The sequence below is a fragment of the Aspergillus wentii genome, assembly GCF_001890725.1.
Source record: "Aspergillus wentii DTO 134E9 unplaced genomic scaffold ASPWEscaffold_5, whole genome shotgun sequence".
NCBI classification, from domain to species: Eukaryota; Fungi; Ascomycota; class Eurotiomycetes; order Eurotiales; family Aspergillaceae; genus Aspergillus; species Aspergillus wentii.
In genome coordinates, this window is record NW_024467836.1 from 445141 (window position 1) to 465392 (window position 20252).

The 20252-nt window shown below is 49.2% G+C and overlaps 12 protein-coding genes and 1 non-coding gene across 13 annotated transcripts; 5 read left to right on the forward strand and 8 right to left on the reverse strand.

Annotated features, from left to right (window-relative positions):
- Window positions 1–63: 63 nt before the first annotated feature.
- On the reverse strand, window positions 64–1008 carry ASPWEDRAFT_29005 (phytanoyl-CoA dioxygenase family protein; the record flags this gene model as incomplete). The annotated part of the gene is made up of 1 exon (XM_040833211.1): window positions 64–1008. The coding sequence occupies one exon, from the start codon at window positions 1006–1008 to the stop codon at window positions 64–66; it is 945 nt and encodes a 314-aa protein (XP_040687484.1).
- A 445-nt stretch (window positions 1009–1453) lies between these two features.
- Window positions 1454–2201, forward strand: ASPWEDRAFT_546044 (uncharacterized protein). The gene has a single exon (XM_040838079.1). The coding sequence runs from the start codon at window positions 1552–1554 to the stop codon at window positions 2149–2151; it is 600 nt and encodes a 199-aa protein (XP_040687485.1). The 5' UTR covers window positions 1454–1551; the 3' UTR covers window positions 2152–2201.
- Window positions 2202–2251: 50 nt separating this feature from the next.
- On the reverse strand, window positions 2252–3565 carry ASPWEDRAFT_112466 (putative sulfate/molybdate transporter; the record flags this gene model as incomplete). The annotated part of the gene is made up of 1 exon (XM_040828327.1): window positions 2252–3565. One exon carries the CDS (start codon window positions 3563–3565, stop codon window positions 2252–2254), a length of 1314 nt encoding a protein of 437 aa, XP_040687486.1.
- A 214-nt stretch (window positions 3566–3779) lies between these two features.
- ASPWEDRAFT_173245 (uncharacterized protein) lies at window positions 3780–4580 on the reverse strand (the record flags this gene model as incomplete). The annotated part of the gene is made up of 1 exon (XM_040831041.1): window positions 3780–4580. One exon carries the CDS (start codon window positions 4578–4580, stop codon window positions 3780–3782), a length of 801 nt encoding a protein of 266 aa, XP_040687487.1.
- A 383-nt stretch (window positions 4581–4963) lies between these two features.
- ASPWEDRAFT_41688 (uncharacterized protein) lies at window positions 4964–6150 on the forward strand. Its single transcript, XM_040835620.1, has 3 exons — window positions 4964–5420; window positions 5464–5730; window positions 5777–6150. Exons 1-3 carry the CDS (start codon window positions 4988–4990, stop codon window positions 5845–5847), a joined length of 771 nt encoding a protein of 256 aa, XP_040687488.1. The 5' UTR covers window positions 4964–4987; the 3' UTR covers window positions 5848–6150.
- Window positions 5647–7111, reverse strand: ASPWEDRAFT_41689 (uncharacterized protein). Its single transcript, XM_040835621.1, has one exon. The coding sequence runs from the start codon at window positions 6727–6729 to the stop codon at window positions 5908–5910; it is 822 nt and encodes a 273-aa protein (XP_040687489.1). The 5' UTR covers window positions 6730–7111; the 3' UTR covers window positions 5647–5907.
- Window positions 7112–7462: 351 nt separating this feature from the next.
- On the forward strand, window positions 7463–9215 carry ASPWEDRAFT_29011 (uncharacterized protein; the record flags this gene model as incomplete). The annotated part of the gene is made up of 5 exons (XM_040833213.1): window positions 7463–7748; window positions 7798–8877; window positions 8932–9013; window positions 9066–9126; window positions 9195–9215. The coding sequence occupies 5 exons, from the start codon at window positions 7463–7465 to the stop codon at window positions 9213–9215; spliced, it is 1530 nt and encodes a 509-aa protein (XP_040687490.1).
- Window positions 9216–9379: 164 nt separating this feature from the next.
- On the reverse strand, window positions 9380–10933 carry ASPWEDRAFT_157154 (Zn(II)2Cys6 transcription factor; the record flags this gene model as incomplete). The annotated part of the gene is made up of 2 exons (XM_040829727.1): window positions 9380–10823; window positions 10872–10933. The coding sequence occupies 2 exons, from the start codon at window positions 10931–10933 to the stop codon at window positions 9380–9382; spliced, it is 1506 nt and encodes a 501-aa protein (XP_040687491.1).
- Window positions 10932–12060, forward strand: ASPWEDRAFT_41692 (uncharacterized protein). Its single transcript, XM_040835622.1, has 2 exons — window positions 10932–11619; window positions 11707–12060. Exons 1-2 carry the CDS (start codon window positions 11145–11147, stop codon window positions 11871–11873), a joined length of 642 nt encoding a protein of 213 aa, XP_040687492.1. The 5' UTR covers window positions 10932–11144; the 3' UTR covers window positions 11874–12060.
- Window positions 11982–12052, reverse strand: ASPWEDRAFT_t156. Its single transcript has one exon. It is a non-coding gene; the product is annotated as a tRNA-Gly (tRNA).
- Window positions 12061–12503: 443 nt separating the features above from the next.
- chsA (chitin synthase class I) lies at window positions 12504–15360 on the reverse strand (the record flags this gene model as incomplete). The annotated part of the gene is made up of 4 exons (XM_040828369.1): window positions 12504–13034; window positions 13083–13484; window positions 13534–15162; window positions 15223–15360. 4 exons carry the CDS (start codon window positions 15358–15360, stop codon window positions 12504–12506), a joined length of 2700 nt encoding a protein of 899 aa, XP_040687493.1.
- A 1664-nt stretch (window positions 15361–17024) lies between these two features.
- ltpA (tyrosine protein phosphatase LTP1) lies at window positions 17025–17732 on the forward strand (the record flags this gene model as incomplete). The annotated part of the gene is made up of 2 exons (XM_040829728.1): window positions 17025–17180; window positions 17251–17732. Exons 1-2 carry the CDS (start codon window positions 17117–17119, stop codon window positions 17730–17732), a joined length of 546 nt encoding a protein of 181 aa, XP_040687494.1. The 5' UTR covers window positions 17025–17116.
- Window positions 17733–19008: 1276 nt separating this feature from the next.
- Window positions 19009–20228, reverse strand: ASPWEDRAFT_41696 (demethoxyubiquinone hydroxylase family protein). The gene has a single exon (XM_040835624.1). The coding sequence runs from the start codon at window positions 20165–20167 to the stop codon at window positions 19412–19414; it is 756 nt and encodes a 251-aa protein (XP_040687495.1). The 5' UTR covers window positions 20168–20228; the 3' UTR covers window positions 19009–19411.
- Window positions 20229–20252: the final 24 nt, after the last annotated feature.

The following is a 20252-nucleotide window of genomic DNA, read 5'->3' on the forward strand; positions in this document are numbered from 1 at the left end:
GTGTAAATATAATTGTATAGCGCAATTCATTCCATTGTCTTTGAATGTACTTGTTCATCATCATCACTTCAGCTTGGAAAAGCCCTCCCCATTCTCCGGTGGCTGCAACCAATTCCTCGCATCATAATCCCACCCCTCACCTCCCTCGATAACATGAAAGGTATACGCATATCGACTCCGAGGACTAGTGTTCTTCTCGCTCTTATGCAAAACATTCCCATGAATCAACACCAACGACCCAGCCGTGATATCAAGAATCTCCAATTCCTCCTCAGTCGGTCCCTCCGTCTCTTCCTCCTCCATCCCCCTCGGCAAACCCGGCCCATCATTCTCAATAAACTCCGTCCCATGCCCATTCTCCTTCCTCACAAACCGCCTCTTAATCGCCCCGCCCTTCTTCCCCCGATGCGAACCCTTCCAAAACCCCAACGTCGCATTCCCCGGCCTCGCATCCTGCAGAGCAAACCACCACCCCACCGCCGAAGGCGGGTTGGTATACAGAAACTCCGAATCCCGATGCGCCGGCACCGCGCCCCCAATCGACGGCTGCTTGCAAATCACCATACTCTGCAACACCCGCGGATCCTGGAATCCCAGAGAGCTTGCGATGGCCGCATTTCGCTCTGAAAGACTGACTTTCTCGAACGGCGGCGAGAGCGCGTGCAGTGCGTGTCCGATCTTGTTAATACTCAGCTTCTTCGGCTTGAGGAGGGTCGGTTTCCCGGTTTCCGGGTCGGGGGTGGCTGAGAAGGCGTCTGGTTCAAAGAAGAAGCGGACTTTGTCGCCTGAGGTGAGGAAGTAGTCGTCGCCGACGTGGGCTTGGGTGGAGTCTTCATCATCGCCGGTTGTGAATTGCGTTAGAGGGTGAGATTCGAGGGGAAAGGAGTCGAGGAGGGAGTCGGTTTCGGTGAGGAGAGAGGTGACTTCTTCCGGGGTTAGGTAGTCTGGGATGATAAGGTAGCCGTTTTCCTGGAAGGAGGCGAGTTGGGAGGGGGTGAGGCCTGCCATGGTTGTTTTAGCGGTGGTGTTGAGTGAGAGATGAAGAAGGGAGAGGGAAGATGGGTGAGTGCGGGGAGAAAATGAAGATATCAAGGTGGGGTTTATCAGTGATATAGACCACGCAGCCAATGACATGCGTGCTTACAATAGCTTCATTCCAAGATAGACACCATCAACAGCATCATCATTTATCATCACATATTACCCTTATCAGTATCGAATAATATTGGAAACCCACCAGAAAGGTTCACCCCCAGACCGACCCTCCAAGTCTCGACCGCAGAACGACCCTAAATTGCATCAGACTTCGCCATGGACGGATATGGCCGCTGACTTCTCGTTCGACCACCAGCTATCTCAACCTCAATCTTTTTGCCTCAGGGTTATTGCCGCTGGTATATGTGGAGGCGGAGAAATGATGTCAGATGGGATCATGGTTGCCACTGGTGGTATATAAATCGCCAAAACATGATTTACGAACGAAGAGCTAAAGATATTCAAGTCACGATTTACGATACGGCTTAACAAGAATTCACGACGAAGCAGCTCACCATGTCTGACAGCTACAGCAGTTCCTCCTATTCCTACAGCTCCATCAGCAACACCACAGATGGCACGACGACCACTGGCCATCGCTACACAACCACCTCTCTGACCAACCCGGACGGTACGACCATCGTGCGCACCGCCCGTCAAGACCTAGGCCAGCCCGCCATCATCGAAGAACGACGCTACGACCGCACAGGCCAGGAACAGCTCCTCCCAGCCCCAACAGGCACGACCTCGGCAGGCGGGATCAAGCGCATCACCGATCTAGACGAGGAAAAGACAACCGGGTCGACGGCTCTTGACGCGGGGAGCGCATATGGGAGTGCGGCGGGGGTATCGTGGGATGGGGGTGAGGATGAGGTTGGACGAAGGACGTACGATACCGGTTCCCCTTTTGGTGCTAGGACTTACAATCCGCGTTTAGGAGTTTACGATCAGTCTAGGGATTATGATTCGGATGGAGTGCCGCGACGGTATCGGGGAAGGGTGGATCGGAATGGATATACGAAGACGAAGGGGGAGGAGAGGGAGTATGAAGATCCCAATACGGGGGCGAGGTTGAGGCGGTTGTCGGATGTAGATATGTCTGAGGTTACTCTCTAGATCAGGGGGATTATGAATATAAATATATAATAAACTATCACTATACTGTCATGCTGTCGTAAGTCGTACTGGTGTAGCATCTTTGATGGAGATCAATTAACTATACCCGGATTCTTCCCTGGCTCCATCGCTCTCTCACCCCATCGACAATGTATGGTAATTGGTAAGCCCAGTGACACAGAATCCCGGCCACAAACCCGATGGCATCGTTCTTAAACCCAACGAGAAAGCCCACGGTGACCATTATCACCGTCCATCTCTTCTTTCGCTCATCGTCACTAAACACGGGTCCAATCTCCTGGCTTCCCTCGCCAATGATTTCAGATCCATGCTTTCCGCTATCCCTCGCTCCTGAGGTATTCAGACTCTCCCCGACGCTGGCTAGCTCCAGTCCAGCAGCGATGACCATGATTCCCAGGAAAGCCGCAGGGAACAGTTTCAACAGACCGACCAACGACTCGCCAAAGAAAATACCAATAATCAGCTTCAACGCTCCTAGAAAGACCACACTTGCACCCGAACGAGCACCAAATCGGTACTGAGCTGCTAGTCCTCCGGAACCGTGGCATACAGGCATAGCCCCGAACCAACAGCCTATCAGGTTCATTCCGGCCACGCTCAAGCCAACAGCAGTGACGGTCGGCGTGGGGACATTCGGAAGTAGATCACTTGCCAGATACACGACCGCCACGACGGAGTTGAGCGTGGTGAGAGGGAGCTGGCCGATACCTGCGTCAAGTCCACCAACGACCCAATCATGCGGTCTGGGGATAACAAGCCATGGATGCCAGAACTCGAAAGAGGGCAGGCTGGCAGACACAGCGGAGCGGGCGATGGCAAAGATCAAACCGAGAATAAACACCAGTAAGGCATAAGGGACATTTCGATAGACGTTGGTGGAAATGAGAAAGACAAAGGCCGCAATGGCCCAGATCAAGTTATCTGCCCAAGATGGATTCACCCATTTGAGCGAGGAGAGGATATTCCCTCCCGATGCGATGATGAGGGAGAGGCCAGCTCCAACTTGGATACCCTTGACGACAGGAATAGGGATGGCATTGGCAAACCACCGCAAGAGCCCCGTCACGCTGAAGATGAAGACGCAAATGGCGACGAAGAAACCCGCTGCAGCGATGGTTCCTGGAGAAAAGGATCGGGCGATGGCAACGGCAGCAATAGCCTTCATAGGCTGAACAGGAAGGGGGATTCCAAAGAGTAGACCAGTCAGGATATTGAAGATGCCAGAGAAAATGAGCGTGCTGGATAAAGAAACGGTTCCGTTGATGGCGAGAGTGATGGCGAGGGGAAGAAAGGTCCCTAGATCGCCTAAAGAACCGGAGATCTCAGAGACATAATGGCGACGAAAGGTGCGGAGATTATGGGCGGAGATGGTGCGGAGATTTTCAATATTCATGATGATAAAATAGGATGAGATGAAGAAGACGACGGAATGAGATGAAGAGATGAAAGGAGGAAGAAGGGATGGATTTAAAGAAAGTTGGAGATGCGATGAAGTCCGCGGAGAAAAACCCCGCTCGAGCTGCAGGAGATCATTTGATTATTATCGATCGATATTATCACAGTTATTGATTGTCGATCTCGATATCATAATTAATATAATCGATGAATTACAAATGCCAGTTGAACAAAAAGCAACATCTTCGCCTCCACAACATCCCTCCCACCAACACATTCCACATTACACTCAGACACGACATGCCCCCAATCAACAGCGGAATCAACTGTCCTGCAGACTCAAAGTCCGACAATCCAGTGACTTGATTGACACGGATCAAATACTCGATGATCCAGATGGAGAAGATGATCAGCCCGATGGAAAAGAACAGCAGACTGATTTCCACCCGACCGCGTTTCGGTCGTGAAGCAGCAAAAGACGCTTCGAATCCATTGCGAAAGCGGCGCATGACAGCGACAGCACTGATCCCGATTAGACAGACGCAGGCGATCAATCCGATGATGGACAGTGTCTTTGCTAGAGATCGAAACCAGCCGCTGATCAAAGAATGTCCGAAGAATGCTATCTCATCGCAGGCTGGATTCCTCATGCGATCCACGCCGATGAACCAGAACCAGCAACTGTAGGACGTGAGAGCCAGATAGAAAGTGATTCGGAAGATACCAGAGACATGGCTGAAATGGGTGATGCCATCGCCGGTGAGGCTGGAGAGAGATCCGCAGAGCAGAAACAGCGTGATGACCGGCTCGATGACTTTGGTCAGTTCGGTTGCTTGTTGACACAGACCGAGAAAAAGGGAGGATTGGATGAGGAGATTCACAATTCGAAAGGTTTCTTCTTCTTCGGTGTTGAAGAGAGTCACCACCAGCGTTGCAACCCATTGGGCGTAGAGACCAACGCGGACTCCAACACCGTACAGATCAGCATTGCCTTTCCAGGAACATGAAGCCATTGAGTGATATGATCAGGGATATCTGAACTCGGCTGTAGATTTATATCCCGACAGACTGCAGGGTACAAGGACAAGGCTGACTCGTATCCTGCTCTTCTCGCTTCCTGTCACCAATCATCGATTGCATTTATATTATTTGAGGCTATCCAAGACACCCCGGACAGGTCTGGACCTGAATACGAGCGCCTGGAATACGAGATCGCCTGATCCTTGCCGATAAGCACCGTCAAGCTGGATTAAGAATATAAACTCGTAACTATTCGAGAAATGAAATCTGACAAGACAAGCCAGAATACGAAATGAATGCAACAGTCGTCGAACTCGCACAGCGAGCAGCAACATCATGCCCTATCGAGGGCAATCCAGATCTCTACGGTCTAGGGATTCGACTCGGTCTATATCTTCAAATGTTCACCGCACAGATTTCTGGACTATCCAGTGCCATTCTCCCCATCCCTGATAGTATCGGCCAAGGAGTAGTCCTCTTCGTCCTAGCAACAGGAATAGTACTCTTCCGACTAATTGAGCACCGCGAGATCGAAGCCGTCGAAGTCTTCATCATGCTGAGTCTGCTGGTCGCCCATCATGGCGCTTGTCGAGTACCATTTTGGAAACAGCCAATGACCATTTTCGTCTATCTGGGCGAGCTGATCTGCCTGTTGGCTCTATCTGCTTGGTTCTGGTTTCGCGGTATGGATATGCTCCCGAGATCGTGCGTGGATGATTATGCCTTTTTCTTTGCCAAGGTTAGTATCTGGCATTGGTTTCGGAAGCTCAATCAGGCTTTTATTGTCATCACGATCGTGGGTGCTGCACCGGGCATTATTTACTACATGTCCTGTAAGTGTCAATTCCTGTGTGTGAAAGCCGCTGACAGATCAAGGGCTGTTTACGCTCACCGTCCTCCGGATAATATACGGACAACAGGTCGACGAAGATCATGAAATGGCAACAGGATCGCTTGAGTTTGTGATCAACGCCGGCGTCATTGCCTACGTCGAGTTGGCTATCAAGTGGAATCATATCTCCGGTGTTTACGACTTGAGCAGTCCCGGCCAGTATATGCCGTTCTTCATTGCACTGGCTCAGCTCTTTACCACATTATATCAACTTGGAAAACATGGCCTGATTCAAGAATATGCTGGCGATGGTGGTATGCCTCTTCCCAAAATTATGCATCCTGGCTAATAATCTAGGCGGCGATTTTGAATGCCCCCATAAAACGGCTACGGCAACTGATGTTGAACTCGCCCCAACTACTCATTAAACCCGTCTGATAATAGCCGATTCGTTTATCATACTATGTACATATTCTTATAAAATCATATCACTCCAACCAGCTCTCAACAGCCACCGCAATAGCCTCTCCCACCCACTCATCCAAATGAACCCCATTATCAAACCCATGCTCCCCATCCCTCAAAGTCAACACAATATTATCACCCCCAGGCTGCCCCTTAAAAGCCCCCCTCGCCTTCGCAACAAACTTCTCACTCCCATCCACAGGAACAACACTATCCTGAATCCCATGGAAGATGGAAATCCCACCCCGCGGAATCCGCACCCCAGGCTGATCCAGCCTCTCAAACGGATACCGCAGTTCCCGACGCGGGTCGGCTTCCGTGTTGCGTTCATAAAAGCGATGCAGATCTCCATTCTGCGCGGCCGAAAACATGAGCGGGAGGCGCATGGGTATTGGTGAACTGCTCACAATGTCCCCGGGTTTCATCTGAGCCAGATGTTCCTCGACCGCGTCGTGGCTGAAGATCTGGTCGAAGATGGGCGTGGTCCTGGGTTCTCGGAAATGAGGCGAGCCCATGTCGATGCAGGGGTATGCGGCTGTTGCGGCGCGGATTTCATCTGGGTGAGCCAGTGCAACGCATACGCTCAGCAAACCGCCAGCCGAGTCGCCGGTCGTGAGGACTCGGTCGAGGTCGAGTTCTGTCGGGGTAGATTGAGACGCAAGCAAGTCCGTCACAGCAGACGAATGAAGCCAAGACCAGAAATCCTCGATGTCGTCAAAGAGTTCAAGACTAGTTGCTTCGGGAAGGAGTCGGTAGTTGGGGGAGATGATCACGGCATTGTGTTTGGCGGCGAGCTCAAGAAGCCATTCAGGGAGCCAATCGAGGAAAAGTGAGTCTCCGGTCATCTACTTCATCCATTAGCAACTTATATGCAAGGTAAATTCATGCGCTCAGATCGCTGACCAATCCGCCCCCATGGAACCGGACAATAACCGGCCTCTTGCCAGGAACAGGGGTTTGAGGCACTAGAAGATCAGCTCGGATGCCATGATCGCCGACATGCTTGTAGTTGGTCTGGATGAGGTCAAACCCGGCCAGTTTATTCAATGCAGTCATTGCGAATGGTATGATTATTTCAGATTCAGAGAATAAGAGGAATTATTTCAATTGAATGATCGACAGAGCACGAGGGGCGAACTAACTTATATACATACACCTCAGTCTATAGAGTGGATCTGTTTGTCTTGTTTGACTGCGATGCAAACCCCGGATTTCCGTCGACTTAATTTTGAGTCTATTAAATCCGAGATTGTCATAATTACTTATTCATTATTAATCTGGATAGTACACTTATTATGAAGAGTATTATGAATACAAGTTATATGCATTAGCAAATCTATCTTTGCTGAACATAGTCGAGCGAGCCAATCGTGTCAAAGTGGACTGATCTATAAACATCGCGAGATAGACGAAGGAGCCAGTCAGAGGGCGGGACTTGGATGCACTGCCAGCATCACCAACAACAGATTGCAGGCAGCTCTATATCAATTGAATATAAATACCTTTAAATACCTGTCCAAGTTGAATCAATCATTCAGTTCAGTCATATTCAACCATACCCATCTCTCGTCTTTTATCATGAAGTCCTTGTCTACAGGCCATTGGGCAGTCTTTCTGTCACTTCTATCGACTGTTGCGTCTAGTCCAGTCACGAGTACATCTAGTAAAATGATATATAATTGGGATAGAATTACTCCCTCGACAAATGTCAGTTGGGCTCCTTGTTTCAATAATTTCACCTGCACCAGACTACAAGTCCCTCTGGATTATGGCGATGTCAGTCTAGGATCTACCGCAATTGCCTTTATCAAGTATCCTGCGAAAAACATCACCAAAGATACTCAGAACATAGTCATAAACCCAGGTATGATCATTCCCTTTCTCTAGCGGCTAAAAAAACTAACAATGGGCAGGTGGCCCAGGAGGTCCAGGAGCAGACCCTTCTCTCATATCTTCTTTGACCCAAATCACCGGTCCTCAGCACAACATCATCGGTTTCGATCCTCGTGGTGTCGGACATAGTGGACCAACCGTGGACTGCTGGCCCGGCCATCCTGAGAAAAGAGCTCAATTCGAGAAACTGCTCTACCCAGAAACCTCCAACGCTTCATCCACCGCTCTGCAGAGGCAATTCTACTCCGCAGAGCTATTCGGGGAGGCGTGTACCCCGGTAGTGGGAGGATCGAGAGGAAATGCCTCTTTTATCAGCACGCCCGCCGTGGCGGAGGATTTGTTCACGTATATCAAGGCGGAGCAAGTGGTTGCAGGGAAGCCAAAGGAGGATGCGAAACTCGCCTACTATGGGGCTAGCTATGGTACCGTGCTGGGAGCGACGTTTGCACATCGCTTTCCCGACCATGTAGGAAGGATGATCCTTGACGGGGTCGTGGATCCAGCCGATTATTATGAGCTGGGGTGGAAAGAGAACCTGCATGATACAGACAAATCGCTTAACTCGTTTGTCCAGAATTGTTACCAAGGAGGGCCGAAGAATTGTTCGTTCTGGGGTCCTTCGGTTCGGGATATCACTAGTCGGTTTGATGCGATATTGGCGGACTTGAAGGAGAATCCTAAGCCGGTTCTTAGTTCTGCGGCTTGTGATCTTCCCCTGCTTGCCACTTATTCGGATCTGAAGCAGCTCGCTCTTCAGGCATTATACATCCCGGTCACATACTTCCCTCAGCTGGCTGATGTTCTCTCTGGTCTAGAGCGAGGGAACGCGACGGCCTACATGAATGCTGTGGCCGGATGGTCTATTCCAGCTAACCCGTGCAATAATGGAACAGCCGGAAGTACTGTTGACGTTAACACATTGATAAGGTGTGTGGATGGGATTGGTAGTCACAAGTTCACCAATCTCAGTCAATATCGGGATTATGTCGAGACGTTGACGAAGCAGAGTCGGTATTTTGGAGAGGTCTGGCCGACGAATGCTCTGGGTGTCGCTTGTAGATCGTTGGATGTTGAGCCACCAAAGAGTGCAAGGCTCGAAGGTTTGTGATATCATCGTGATATATGGCAGGATTGTGCATTCTAACCACAAACAGAATCCATCCTTTTGCGCAGAAACACGAGTTTCCCAATCTTGTTTGTCACTCAGAAGATTGATCCTGTTGCTCCGAGTCGAAAGTAAGAGTATTCTCTTTCCCGGATGAGGACTATTCATGCTAACAATTTGCAGTGCTCATAAGATGTCAAAAGTTTTCTCGGGGTCTGTCGTTCTGACTCAGGACTCGGTTGGAGTAAGTCTTTTTATCCATTTGTATATCAACTCGCTAATGGCCATGTCGTAGCACACTGCTATCGTCAGTGCATCAGAATGTTTGACTGAGAATATTCAAGCCTATTTCAGTGGTCAGCTTCCTTCTGCCAACACGACCTGCCAGTCAGATATGGTACCATTCCAAGTTTCTTCCGGCGTTTCCATCTCGTGGTGATTGGCTTCGATGTTGGATTGGTGTATATGCCGTCTTTCTATGTTGATGATATACAGCCCTAGCTGTAATCAAGTTTAATTCGTTTCTCTATTCTTCCTGTCTCTTTTATTCGATAAGTAAGGACCGCATGTGTCTGGTCATCTTCAACATGGAGAAATGCATCTTGTACTCCTGATTCCGAATTTGCAGCTTCGTCCTCAATGGAGATGATCTGCTTCAGTATAATAACAATCAACCTAGAATCCCACGGCCCCTCGCGATGTGGCCATGCCTCGAGAAGCCTCAGTCCCTGCTGTCGCATTCTCGAGTCACAACATTTATCACATGCGAGCAATAATGGTGGAATGATTCCCATGTCAAGTACGAGGGTTGGTCGGGCTGGGCCATCCTCCCAGAAGCTCTGAGCGATCCGCACGCATGACGCCAGGATATTCTTGAAGTCGTCGGTATAGATATCATAATTTGGTTCCTCGGTGCCAGTAAGACTGGTTTCTAGTAGGATCGATAAAGTCTTCTCGTGGAGGTGAATCAGGTCGATTCCTCGCTGCTCTTTATTCCCTTTTAGCTGTATCTTTGACCGTTGTAGTCGCACCATGTACTCCTCCAGTTGGATGCGAAGGTGCAGCTGCCTTTCTCCTAGGTCGGGGTGATGACAAGATAGACGCTCTTCAGAAGGGAGTGAATTGACGGCATTTAAGAAGTGGGTGGCGCTGGATAACAAGACGTCAAACCCTCTTCGTGCATCACTTAGTGTCTGAAAGTCATCGGCACCCTCGATTTGGCCCGTTTCACCGGGATAGAGATTGAGGCGAGGTGCCTCGATGCCAAAAAAGACAGACTGGGCATCGAGCCGTGCCATGGTTTGTGCTAGAGAAATCTCAACATCATCAGACCTCAATGTCCAGATAGACGAAGATGAATCCCGTGACTTATCCTGAATGATCAAGAGTCCTTGTCGAACGTGCATAAAGGCCAAATCATATTGACCTCGAGTCAACTCCAGCATCACAAACAAAAGACAGCACGTCAAGACCACCTCGCACAATTTCGGATCTCGCGAGTGACGACGTATATTCAAAGCAGACAAAGACCGTCCATACTGCTCGAGAGCGAATCGATGGCCATGGCTGCTCAGATCTTCCCGCGAGAGTGGCACCCCTCTCACCTCCAGCTCCTCATGCAGTGCACTCAATCCCACCACGGCATAGTTGACTGCTTTTTCTGAATGGCACATTGGGAGAATCAGATCGCTCCATAGACGACAGTCGAAAAAGCCCGTCATGTTGGGGATGGTCCATTGTTGAAAGAAGGCAAAGCCTCTTCTCTCGTCTGTGGTTTCGCCGGGTATGCTCTTGTCTATACGATATAGAGAGAGTGAGGGTGTATCATGGCTTTGGTTCCCTGGGACTGGTCGATTTGTGCTATAGCCATCGCATTTCCAGCCTGCAGATGTGCAGTTTCGACAAGAACCAGGTGTTTCGTCGCATTTGATACGTCGTGTTCTGGATAGCGTTAGTATGCGGAGACGGCTAGGATATATAACGACTAACCGACATGTTCGACAGCCTGAGCGGGATCGTTTTGTAAATGCTTTCTTTCTTCCTGAGACCATTTTATTTGGATTCCAACTCCTTTGAATGATATAATATAAAGGAAAATTGATTTTGTTGAGCGTCGAGATGCTGCTTACGCTTTACCGCCCCCATCTTATCAGCCTCTCCACATGATGCCATCTCCAACTGCAACTCCACCTCAACCAACACTCCTCCATACCTTTCCAACAACACCCCAATCCACCAATTGACTTCATCCAATCCCACAAAATGGATCCCGACGACAGCGTCGCGGATAAGCCCCCAATCTTCAACTACGTCCTCTCCTTCCTCCTCGTCGGCGTCGCATGGGGCTTCACGACCCCCTTTATCCGTCGCGCCGCGGCCGACTTTAACGCACGACAAGAAGAACATCAGCAGCGAGAACAACACGAGCAAGGACAACAACCCCTAGCGACCGAACCCGAAGGCGAAGAGCAGGAATTACAACCGCAGCATCACGACGACAGCGACAAGGACAGTAACACGGAAGATGAAGTCGACCAACCACTCTCCGGGGCAAACCAGTCTACAACACCAACACCAGCATGGATGAAACAAACCCCACAATCATCCTGGCTAAAGACAAAAGCCATCACGATATTCTGGACGGTCGTGAACCTCCTCCGCACGCCCGCGTATTCAATTCCCCTGATCATCAATCTGACGGGGAGTATTTGGTTTTTCCTGCTGGTTGGGAAGCACGGTATGTCGCCGCTTTTCACCCTGCATAAATACGCATATGCATATGCCTTCGATTATAGATTGAGGTGGCTAACTTTTCCATCTTCAGAACTCTCCCTTACAGTCCCCCTCGCCAATTCAAGTGCGTTCCTTTTCACCGTCTTGGGGGAGTGGTATGTCGAGAAAAAGGTCATCGCGAAGGAGACATGGCTTGGGTTGATGCTCGTATTGGGGGGGATAGGATTATGTGTGCATTCAAAGAACCAGACTGGATAGTCTTCTCAAATAGTAGGTAGTTATAATATGTCATTTATCAATCAATTGGATAAAAATGAATGCAATCGATGTAGAATAGCTAGGGATAAAAAGAAAATCAAAAAAGAATGCATCATCCGTGAATCGAACACGGGCCTCATCGATGGCAACGATGAATTCTACCACTAGACCAATGATGCTGCAGTTGGAATCGGATAGGAATCTGATTCGCTGATGGATATTTTCTTTTAAATATGCTTTATAAACCAGAGCCGGAAATAAATAAAAATAGAAACACCACCACCATCTACAGCTAACATGTTCAAGGCAGACATGGAAATGAACAATCTAAGTCATTAAATCAAGCATTGTATCTACATGGTACATTACAAACACTCTAAGTAGACATACTGTGTACAAGCCAGTCAAAACACATCAAAAAACATATGAAGTCACCAATGACTTCGCAAACGTCAGGATTCATGAGACATTGTTTTCATCATACCATATCATACCAGACTGATCCAGCAGTGGTCGAATCCATACATCAGTATGGAAAGTCGAAAGAGCATGCCGGAACAGATAGACAAAAGAAAAGACACCTCAAATGCCGAATTAAACACCACGGAACTGGAAGAAGTTAGTAATTGATTAATTTGGCCAATGGACGAGCAAGCTTACCATTCGTACAACCAAATACCACATCGCACCGCAGAATTTGATCATAGAGAGAACTGCCACACTCCACAGGACAACACCCATGTAGATAGAGGCGCGCTTGTTTTGTGTGCTATCGTTGTCCTTGCCACCAAACTGTTCCAGACCCGCTGCGCTCAACACAACGGCTCCCAGGGCGAAGTTGCAGAATACCCACGCCAACACGACTGCACTTCGAAATCCCTTGTAGTAGTCGGCTTGCTTGTCTTCTTCGGAAATGATCTCAACCTCCTTGGGCGGCTTGGTGGCGAATGTCGCCAATTCGGCTTCATACTGCGCGTTCAGGTCGCCATCGTCCTGGGGGATGTTGACATCAACCTTGCCGCCGGGCTTCAGGTTGGCCGAGGGCAGCTTTTCTGCCTTGTCATCTCCCTTGGTACCCCATGTAATGTCATGAGTGTTACAGAAGGCGTAGATGTTCAGCACGTTGATATAGGTTGGAGTGAGCAGGATGTATTGGATGAACTGTGGAAGTTAGAATGATATCCGGTTTCACAAAAATAGGAGACTTACCGAAGTAAACATGTGCCATGGGTCGAGGAAGATCAAAGATGCCACAAACCACATGACATACGTTGAACCAATGGAAACGATGATCGTGAAGAACTGGTAGTTGGAAAACAGTTTGCCCACGGTGAAATTGTCCTCCGAAACTTCGGTCTGGATCGATTTGACCGTCACAAAGATTGCTGCAAATGCCAAGTAGATCATGATACCAATCCAGAAATACACCATGGTCATGTAGAACTTGTTCGATCCACCGGGGCGGTTACCCAGAGCTAAAACAAAGCAAGTAACCAAGGTCGCGAGATAGAGCCATTCAAAAACCACACCAAGCACTTTACCAGTTGTACCGAGTAGTTGCGCGTCACCAAGGTACGTTGTTAGAATGTGGAAAACCAAGAAGAAGTTGCCCTGTGAGATGTTAGTGTTGATACTCGATAGGGATTCAGGATGAGCTTACGATTCCAAACCAAGCAAACAGCATCGCAACAGTTTGGTAAACGAATTCAAGCATCAGCGCCATCTTTCGCCCAACACTATGGTCGCTTCTCCAGATCTGGTAGAAATGGGCAATAGCGTAGACGGCGGCAAAGAAACTACCGTTCAACCACCGACGACGCTGAAGAATGAATTCCGCCATGCGGTCCGGGACATCGGTCTCTCCTGTCGACGATTTGACATACTGCAGCAGCCAGCGGCAGTTGCGCTTGGAAACGATCTCAAAGCACAGAATTCGATCCTCGGCCAGATACATGTTGGCAGTGAAGATACCGGCATTGGCACCGTGCATCTTCTCACCAAGGAAATATCGCTCAAGTGGACCTTGACCGTTCTTGTCGTTCTGCAAAGCCACGTATCGGTATGCGGAAAAGGCACCGGGAAGCACAGTGATGAATCCAAAGGACGATTCCAACGGCTTGTCCAGAATATTGCTCAGCTTGTACTCAAAGTTCTGCCCAGCGACCAGCGGGTTGAGCAGTTTCTTTCCGTGAGACAACATGACCTTGATTTCACCGCAAGCTCCTCCACACATAGGCTCAACATCGAATGCCTTCCACAGGTGATAGATGGAGTCCTTTCCGGGCTTAGTTCCTGCATCCAAAAGGACACAGATGTTGGGTTCCAAAACACGACCAAAGCCCGAGAAGAACCAACGGTGCGAGTTGATCTTCTTCTGGTTCTTCTCCTTCAGACAAAAGATCATCTGAACAGGGGGCCCAGACCGGGGCTTGACCGAAACCTGCTGCCCCTTCAACTCCAAACCCATTTGAGTGGTGTACTCGTAAATGTGAGATGTGACATCCTTGCCATTGACCTGCTGCTTTGCAATTCCATCTTGGTAGACACCCAGACCAGCCAGCACAGCTCGGGTACGTGGATTGATCTTCGCACGACCATCACTAATGACGCAAACCACAATCTTTTTCCAGGCATCCTTGCCCCAGGTCTTGCTACTTGTCCGCGAGCACATGTACTCAATGTTCTTGAATACACCGATCATTGTTCGGGCGAAGAGGAAGTCATCCTCGTTGTACATGGTGACGACAATGAAAAGCTCCGTGTGTCGGGGCTTCGCGAAGAGTTTCTGTCGCAGGGTGAAGCGCTCCTCGAAGAAATCATTTGGGTCACAGGTTGCGGCGGAATAACGCATGTGCGTGAACTCATCACGACCCGGTGGCTCGGCGTGAGGAACCTGGTTTAGAAGTTTGGGTGCGATTGGGCAGTCCAAGACAAGGTTACCGTTAAAAAGTTGCACTTCCTTCACTGTCTTCCATCGTCGCAAAGGAGCGGGACTCGGAGTGGGTGCAATGGTGGGATCATCCTGGTAGTCTTCTGCATACTCATCACCATAGGGATCCGGCCCAAAAGGGTTTTCCGGCTGGTGCAAAATCGGAACACGGTCATCCGGCTGATGAGTTTCATGGTATTGGCCTATGTCATAGTCTTCCTGTGGCGTTACCGTGGGCTGGTAAGGTTGAGTGTAGTAGGCGTCATGATGGGCTTCGGGGTTTAGGGAGTACTCGTGGCCGGGGTGGCCTTCATAGACTTCATTGTGTCCGTATGAGTTGTGAATACCTTCTACCGAGTACTAATTGGGCAAACGCAGAAGTCAGTACTTGACTGCTTCACTCATTCTGGTGGAACTTACCGTTGGCTGGTCTAGCAGTCGGTCTGTCGAAGGCATTTCCAAATGACGCGGAGGAGCATAAGGGTTATCAGATAGTTGGTAACCAGTCAATGGGTGACCCGGAGAGGGTGTTTGGTCATTCCGATAGTTGCTCATCATGGGAGAGCGATGTTCTTCGTCCCCATAGGGATCTCCTACACTTGAATGTCAGTCGTGCGTTCGCCAGGCGATTTTGAGCGATCAAATCAGGAAGAAAAGAAGAAAAAGATGCAGTAGGTTCGAAAAGTAAAAACTCCGTGAAGAATAATCATGCGCGACGCGGAAACTCAATCCCCATCGACTACGGTTTCAGGTCGCAATTGATGCGGAGATGCGAAACGGCGCAACGACCAACAAGCACAACAGCAGAGATAAGCGGACGACTGACCTAGACGATTGTAGGACATGACGGGCAGTTGAGCCTCGGAATATTAATCGTTCCAATTATCAAGCGGCCCCTGTGAGTTCCTGGCAGGGGCTTGCAGAGCGAGATTGCGCCAGGAGCGCAGGTGGAAAGTTAACGTTGGCGAACCGTCGCAGCAGAGGACGGGCGGAGTGCTTTCTCGGCGTTGGTTTCAGGCACGAGAAGACGAAATGAAAAGGGAGTCAGAGAGAAGATCTGGAGAGCAGAGAAGAGGAGGGGTACGCGTCGGTGGAACGAGGAAAGCAACGGTAATTAAAGTAAAATGCAACGATGGGCTGAAAGGAAAGCCTTTTTGTGTTGGTCCCGTGAGAACGACGGGACTTTTTTTGTGCAGCGCCACAGATCGATCTTTGGTGCTTTAGTGGAGAGAAAAGAGGAAAAAGAAAAGGCGAGAGGAGAGGAAAAGAGAAGCTCGAGAAGAAGAATATTTTAATGCAGCTTGGCGGATTCTTTTGTTGACGAGGCAAAGGGACGATCAGTTGCGCTGAGCTGAGCTGAGGAATTACGAGTACGACATCACGCTCTACACTCTCTGCACTCTCTACACTTAGACCACTCCTACAACACAATCAGATTGATACAATTAAATCAAGGCGCTAGATTCTGCTAATTCCATTCATTCAATCCAACTGAAAGATATGATTCTCCCCTGAAACGTCCCTCACCACCATCCATGGACCAGCTGGTGCTGCTCCACCGCTACCGTCACTGGGCCAACGACAATGCTCTTCATCCTCCGCTGCCACGGCTCAGTGTATGACTGCGCCCCAGTTCCACCGTGGCTCGACCCTTGGATGATCGGTTTGATTCTTTTTATATCTTCACTGGAGCCTATGGCACTATCCAGCCCTATCGCTGAGGCACGAAGAAAAAAAAAGATGAAGATTCATGACAGAAAACAGCTGCCTTGAGGCGACGTCATCCGCCACGATTAGTGGGGATCAATTATCATCACTAAGGCTTAGACCATTTGACTATCGGAGATCAACGAAGAAGATACGAAGTACGATGAGAATGGAGATTGATAGAAGAAAAATAATATTGATGATATGAAGATGCCTGGTAGGATCAGCATTGATGTATTTTCAGTGTTGATTCTATCTATTCTAGGGTTGTTCTTATATCAATTCCTGGCACGAGCAGCATATCGCATAGGGATAATAGTCTACTATGAATATACCAACCACCAACTCGCTATAGTTTATGCGATTAAAATACTGATAACGATGAATATCTATCTATCAATATCAAGGAAATATCTTCCAATACAGGATACAACTTCTGTATGCATTCATGAAGAACAAGAAAATATCGCCTCGCACAGACCACGTGCTCTTTATCGATAAAGATTTTGTGTCAGACCCCGCCAAAGAATCACATCGCTCCAACACTCCAGCATCTCTCAAATAGCTATCCAATTGTTCCCCAAGACATACAGAACAATTCCTAAAAATGGCCTCCAACAACTCCTCCGGACGCCCCGTCAACGTCCTCTTCGTCTGTCTCGGAAACATCTGTACGTATACACCCCCGCGCATGTCTCACTTCCACAACCCCAATTCTAACCACCCGTCGCCACTATATAGGCCGCTCCCCCATGGCCGAAGGTGTCTTCCGCAACATGGCCTCATCGCACCCTCTTATCGCGGAAATCGACTCTGCCGGAACTGGCGCCTACCACGCCCTCGAGCCCCCCGACTCCCGAACCATGTCTACCCTCCGCCGCCACAACATCAAGAACTACGAACACGCCGCCCGCAAGATCACCCAGGAGGATTTCCGCACTTTCGATTACATCTTCGCCATGGACCAGTATAACCTGCGTGATCTACTGAGTGTGCGGGCGTCTGTCGTCAAGAAGTTCGGCGAGGACCAGGTTGCCGATGTGCGGTTGTTTGGCGACTATGGTGCTGGAGGGAAGTTGCATGAGCGGGTTGGTGGGGGTGAGGTCGTGCAGGACCCGTACTATGGTGGTGCCAATGGGTTTGAGGAGGTTTATCAGCAGGTGACGAGATTCTCTAAGGGGTTCTTGGACTTCTTGAAGAACCAGGGTGCGTCGGATGAGTAAGGTCGTGCATGATGTGATGCATGGCTTCTGTTCTTTTTCTGGAAGAGAGGACAGGGTTGATGATGTTAATACCCAACAGGTTCATAGATTGATCCTTACACTGATAGACAATAGATCGATTGTAAATATCTCCATCTGTACTACCACATAAGAGTACAAGAATACAGTCATTTATTAATTTTTATCCGACATAACACAGCACATTTCATATACAGTACAGTGATACCTCAGATCCCCACTCCAACCCCATCATATAACCAATGCCTTATCTATTGGCAGTATCCAGCACCGTTCTGGATAGTGCAGTTCTGGTTGGTATCGCAAAGTGATGCCTGGTGGAATGTGCCGTCATGGTCGCAGATCTCGACCTGCTGGCGACCATCGGAACCGGTCGAGCATCTGTATGTGCCAGCGTCACAGGCAAGGACGGCCAAGGGGGCCAAGAGGAGGGTGGTGAGAAGAGCGGTGAACTGCATTTTGATTCTATATAGTAGAGCGTCAGTTTGAGTGGATAGAGAGGGAGGAAGATAGGATGGACGTACAAGATAGGTAGCAGATGCTAGACAAGTGACTTTATATGGGGTATCAGGAGGATAGGAGATGATTCTGGAGGGAAAAAAGCGACAGATCAATTGAGCACAAGCAGGTAGACAGCGCACCTTTTATAACACCTCGCACAAGCAAACAACACAAATATTTGTCCAGGAGGAGAGCTGCTTCTATCCTACGATCGTCAATGATCAACAGCGTCCAGACCGAATATTGGAGAATAGCCCTGTCAGAGACCGAGACTCCATAGCCTGATAGGAAAAAGGCCAAGACGAATTGTGACAAGGGAAAAAAAAGCTCCGCGGCAGTATTAGTGACAGACCCTGCAGCTAGGACTTAGGATGTAACATTGTAGCCCCCTATCTAGCATCCAATCGGTATGGTATTCAGGCGTTCGCTTTTCTTTTTTTTGTATACGGGGGTACGGGATAGATTATTACCACGATGGATTCCATTCCGGATGTGGTGATGCTGAAGCTAATGCGTGCGTATGTACTACTTCCTACTATTGCTTCTACTAGGTGCTTCTGGATGCGCTAGCCTGTTCTAGAGTGTCTATTCCCAACAGTGCATTATCTATTTGATTGGCAGAACGCAAAGGCCACTGTCTGTCCGGGACATTTTGGGTTAGAGGAGTGAGTGGTTTTTTTCAGGTGAAATGTTGTCTGTTGAGTTGTTTTTATGGGGAGATTTATCTACGGGGTAGATTGACTTGACAGCTGAGGTGCTTGGATGTGATTGGTATACTTGAGCTTCTGTCGATCCTAAACACTATTTTAGCCTTGGATTACGGATAGGGAGCTGGTATATTTGGTCGGCTGGTGGCCTGATAGATAATGGGCACATGCAGTGTGCAGATAAAAGCAGCTGCAATTGCCACGGACCCTTGACCAATATATGCGCAGAGTGCTGCAGTTTCTCCTGGTGATATGGAGTAGAAGGTACCAATGAAGATCCGATGGTCAACCGTTGTCTCCCTAGACCGTCTGGTATAGGGGTCGGCTCTTGTAAGCTAGTGATATTCAATATTGTACAGCAGTATTAGCTGATAGTAATGTACAAACCTCTCCAACGGAAAAATTAATCTACCATTGAAGCATCCACAACCGTAGCATCATCAACGCCATAGCTCATACCCGTTCGCTGATCTTAATGGCAGTCCGGCATCCAAATCGAATAACGTCGACCAATGGATCGTATGGCTTCGCCTCTTTCGAGTCATTCTCAACCGCATGGTCCAAATGCTCTAGCTCCTCGTCCCGGATTCTTCGGAAGGTCGCAAGCATCTCCTTGAGCTCGTCGTCCAGCTCTTCACCCCGAAGCTTCGCCTCAGCCTCCCACGACAAGATTTCCCGTACTTGCTCATTGTAGTGTGACCCAATCTCCGTCTCCACAGCCTCGGTACATGCCATTGCTGCTTCACGTCCCAAAGCTCCCGTCGACCAGCCAAGAAAAGTCGCCGCAGCCTCCCAAACCGGATACATCGCCGTCGGTCGAACTTGGTGCTTCGCAATGAGCTGGTTGAAGGTTGTAAAGTGTCCTGCTTCCTGATCGTACATGTGTTTCATCAACGGTCGAAGGTGGGGATGTGAGCGCACGACTTGTGGTGTTTGCGCGGTGTAGATCAGAGTTGCTGCCAATTCGCCGGCTTGGTTGACTCGTAGGGCGCTGTCCAAGAACTCGCGCTGCCGTTTATCCAGGACATACTTCTTGGGGCTACCAGAGCCTGACGATTGTCCATCGGCGGAGAGTGTCGAGTTATTTCGGAGTTGAGTATGTTGCACGGCAGACGGAGCGAGGAATTCGAGAAATAAAGGCGATGTAGGTCGGATTGCTGCCCGAGAGTGCGCCAGAGCACATTTCTGCAGAGCCAGTAGGTTCTTCATGATAGCCCCGGCGTTAGAAGCGTCCTGATTCTAGAAAGACGCACGAACAATAGCCCTCGACCGGAAGCCGAAGTGGTCCAACTCC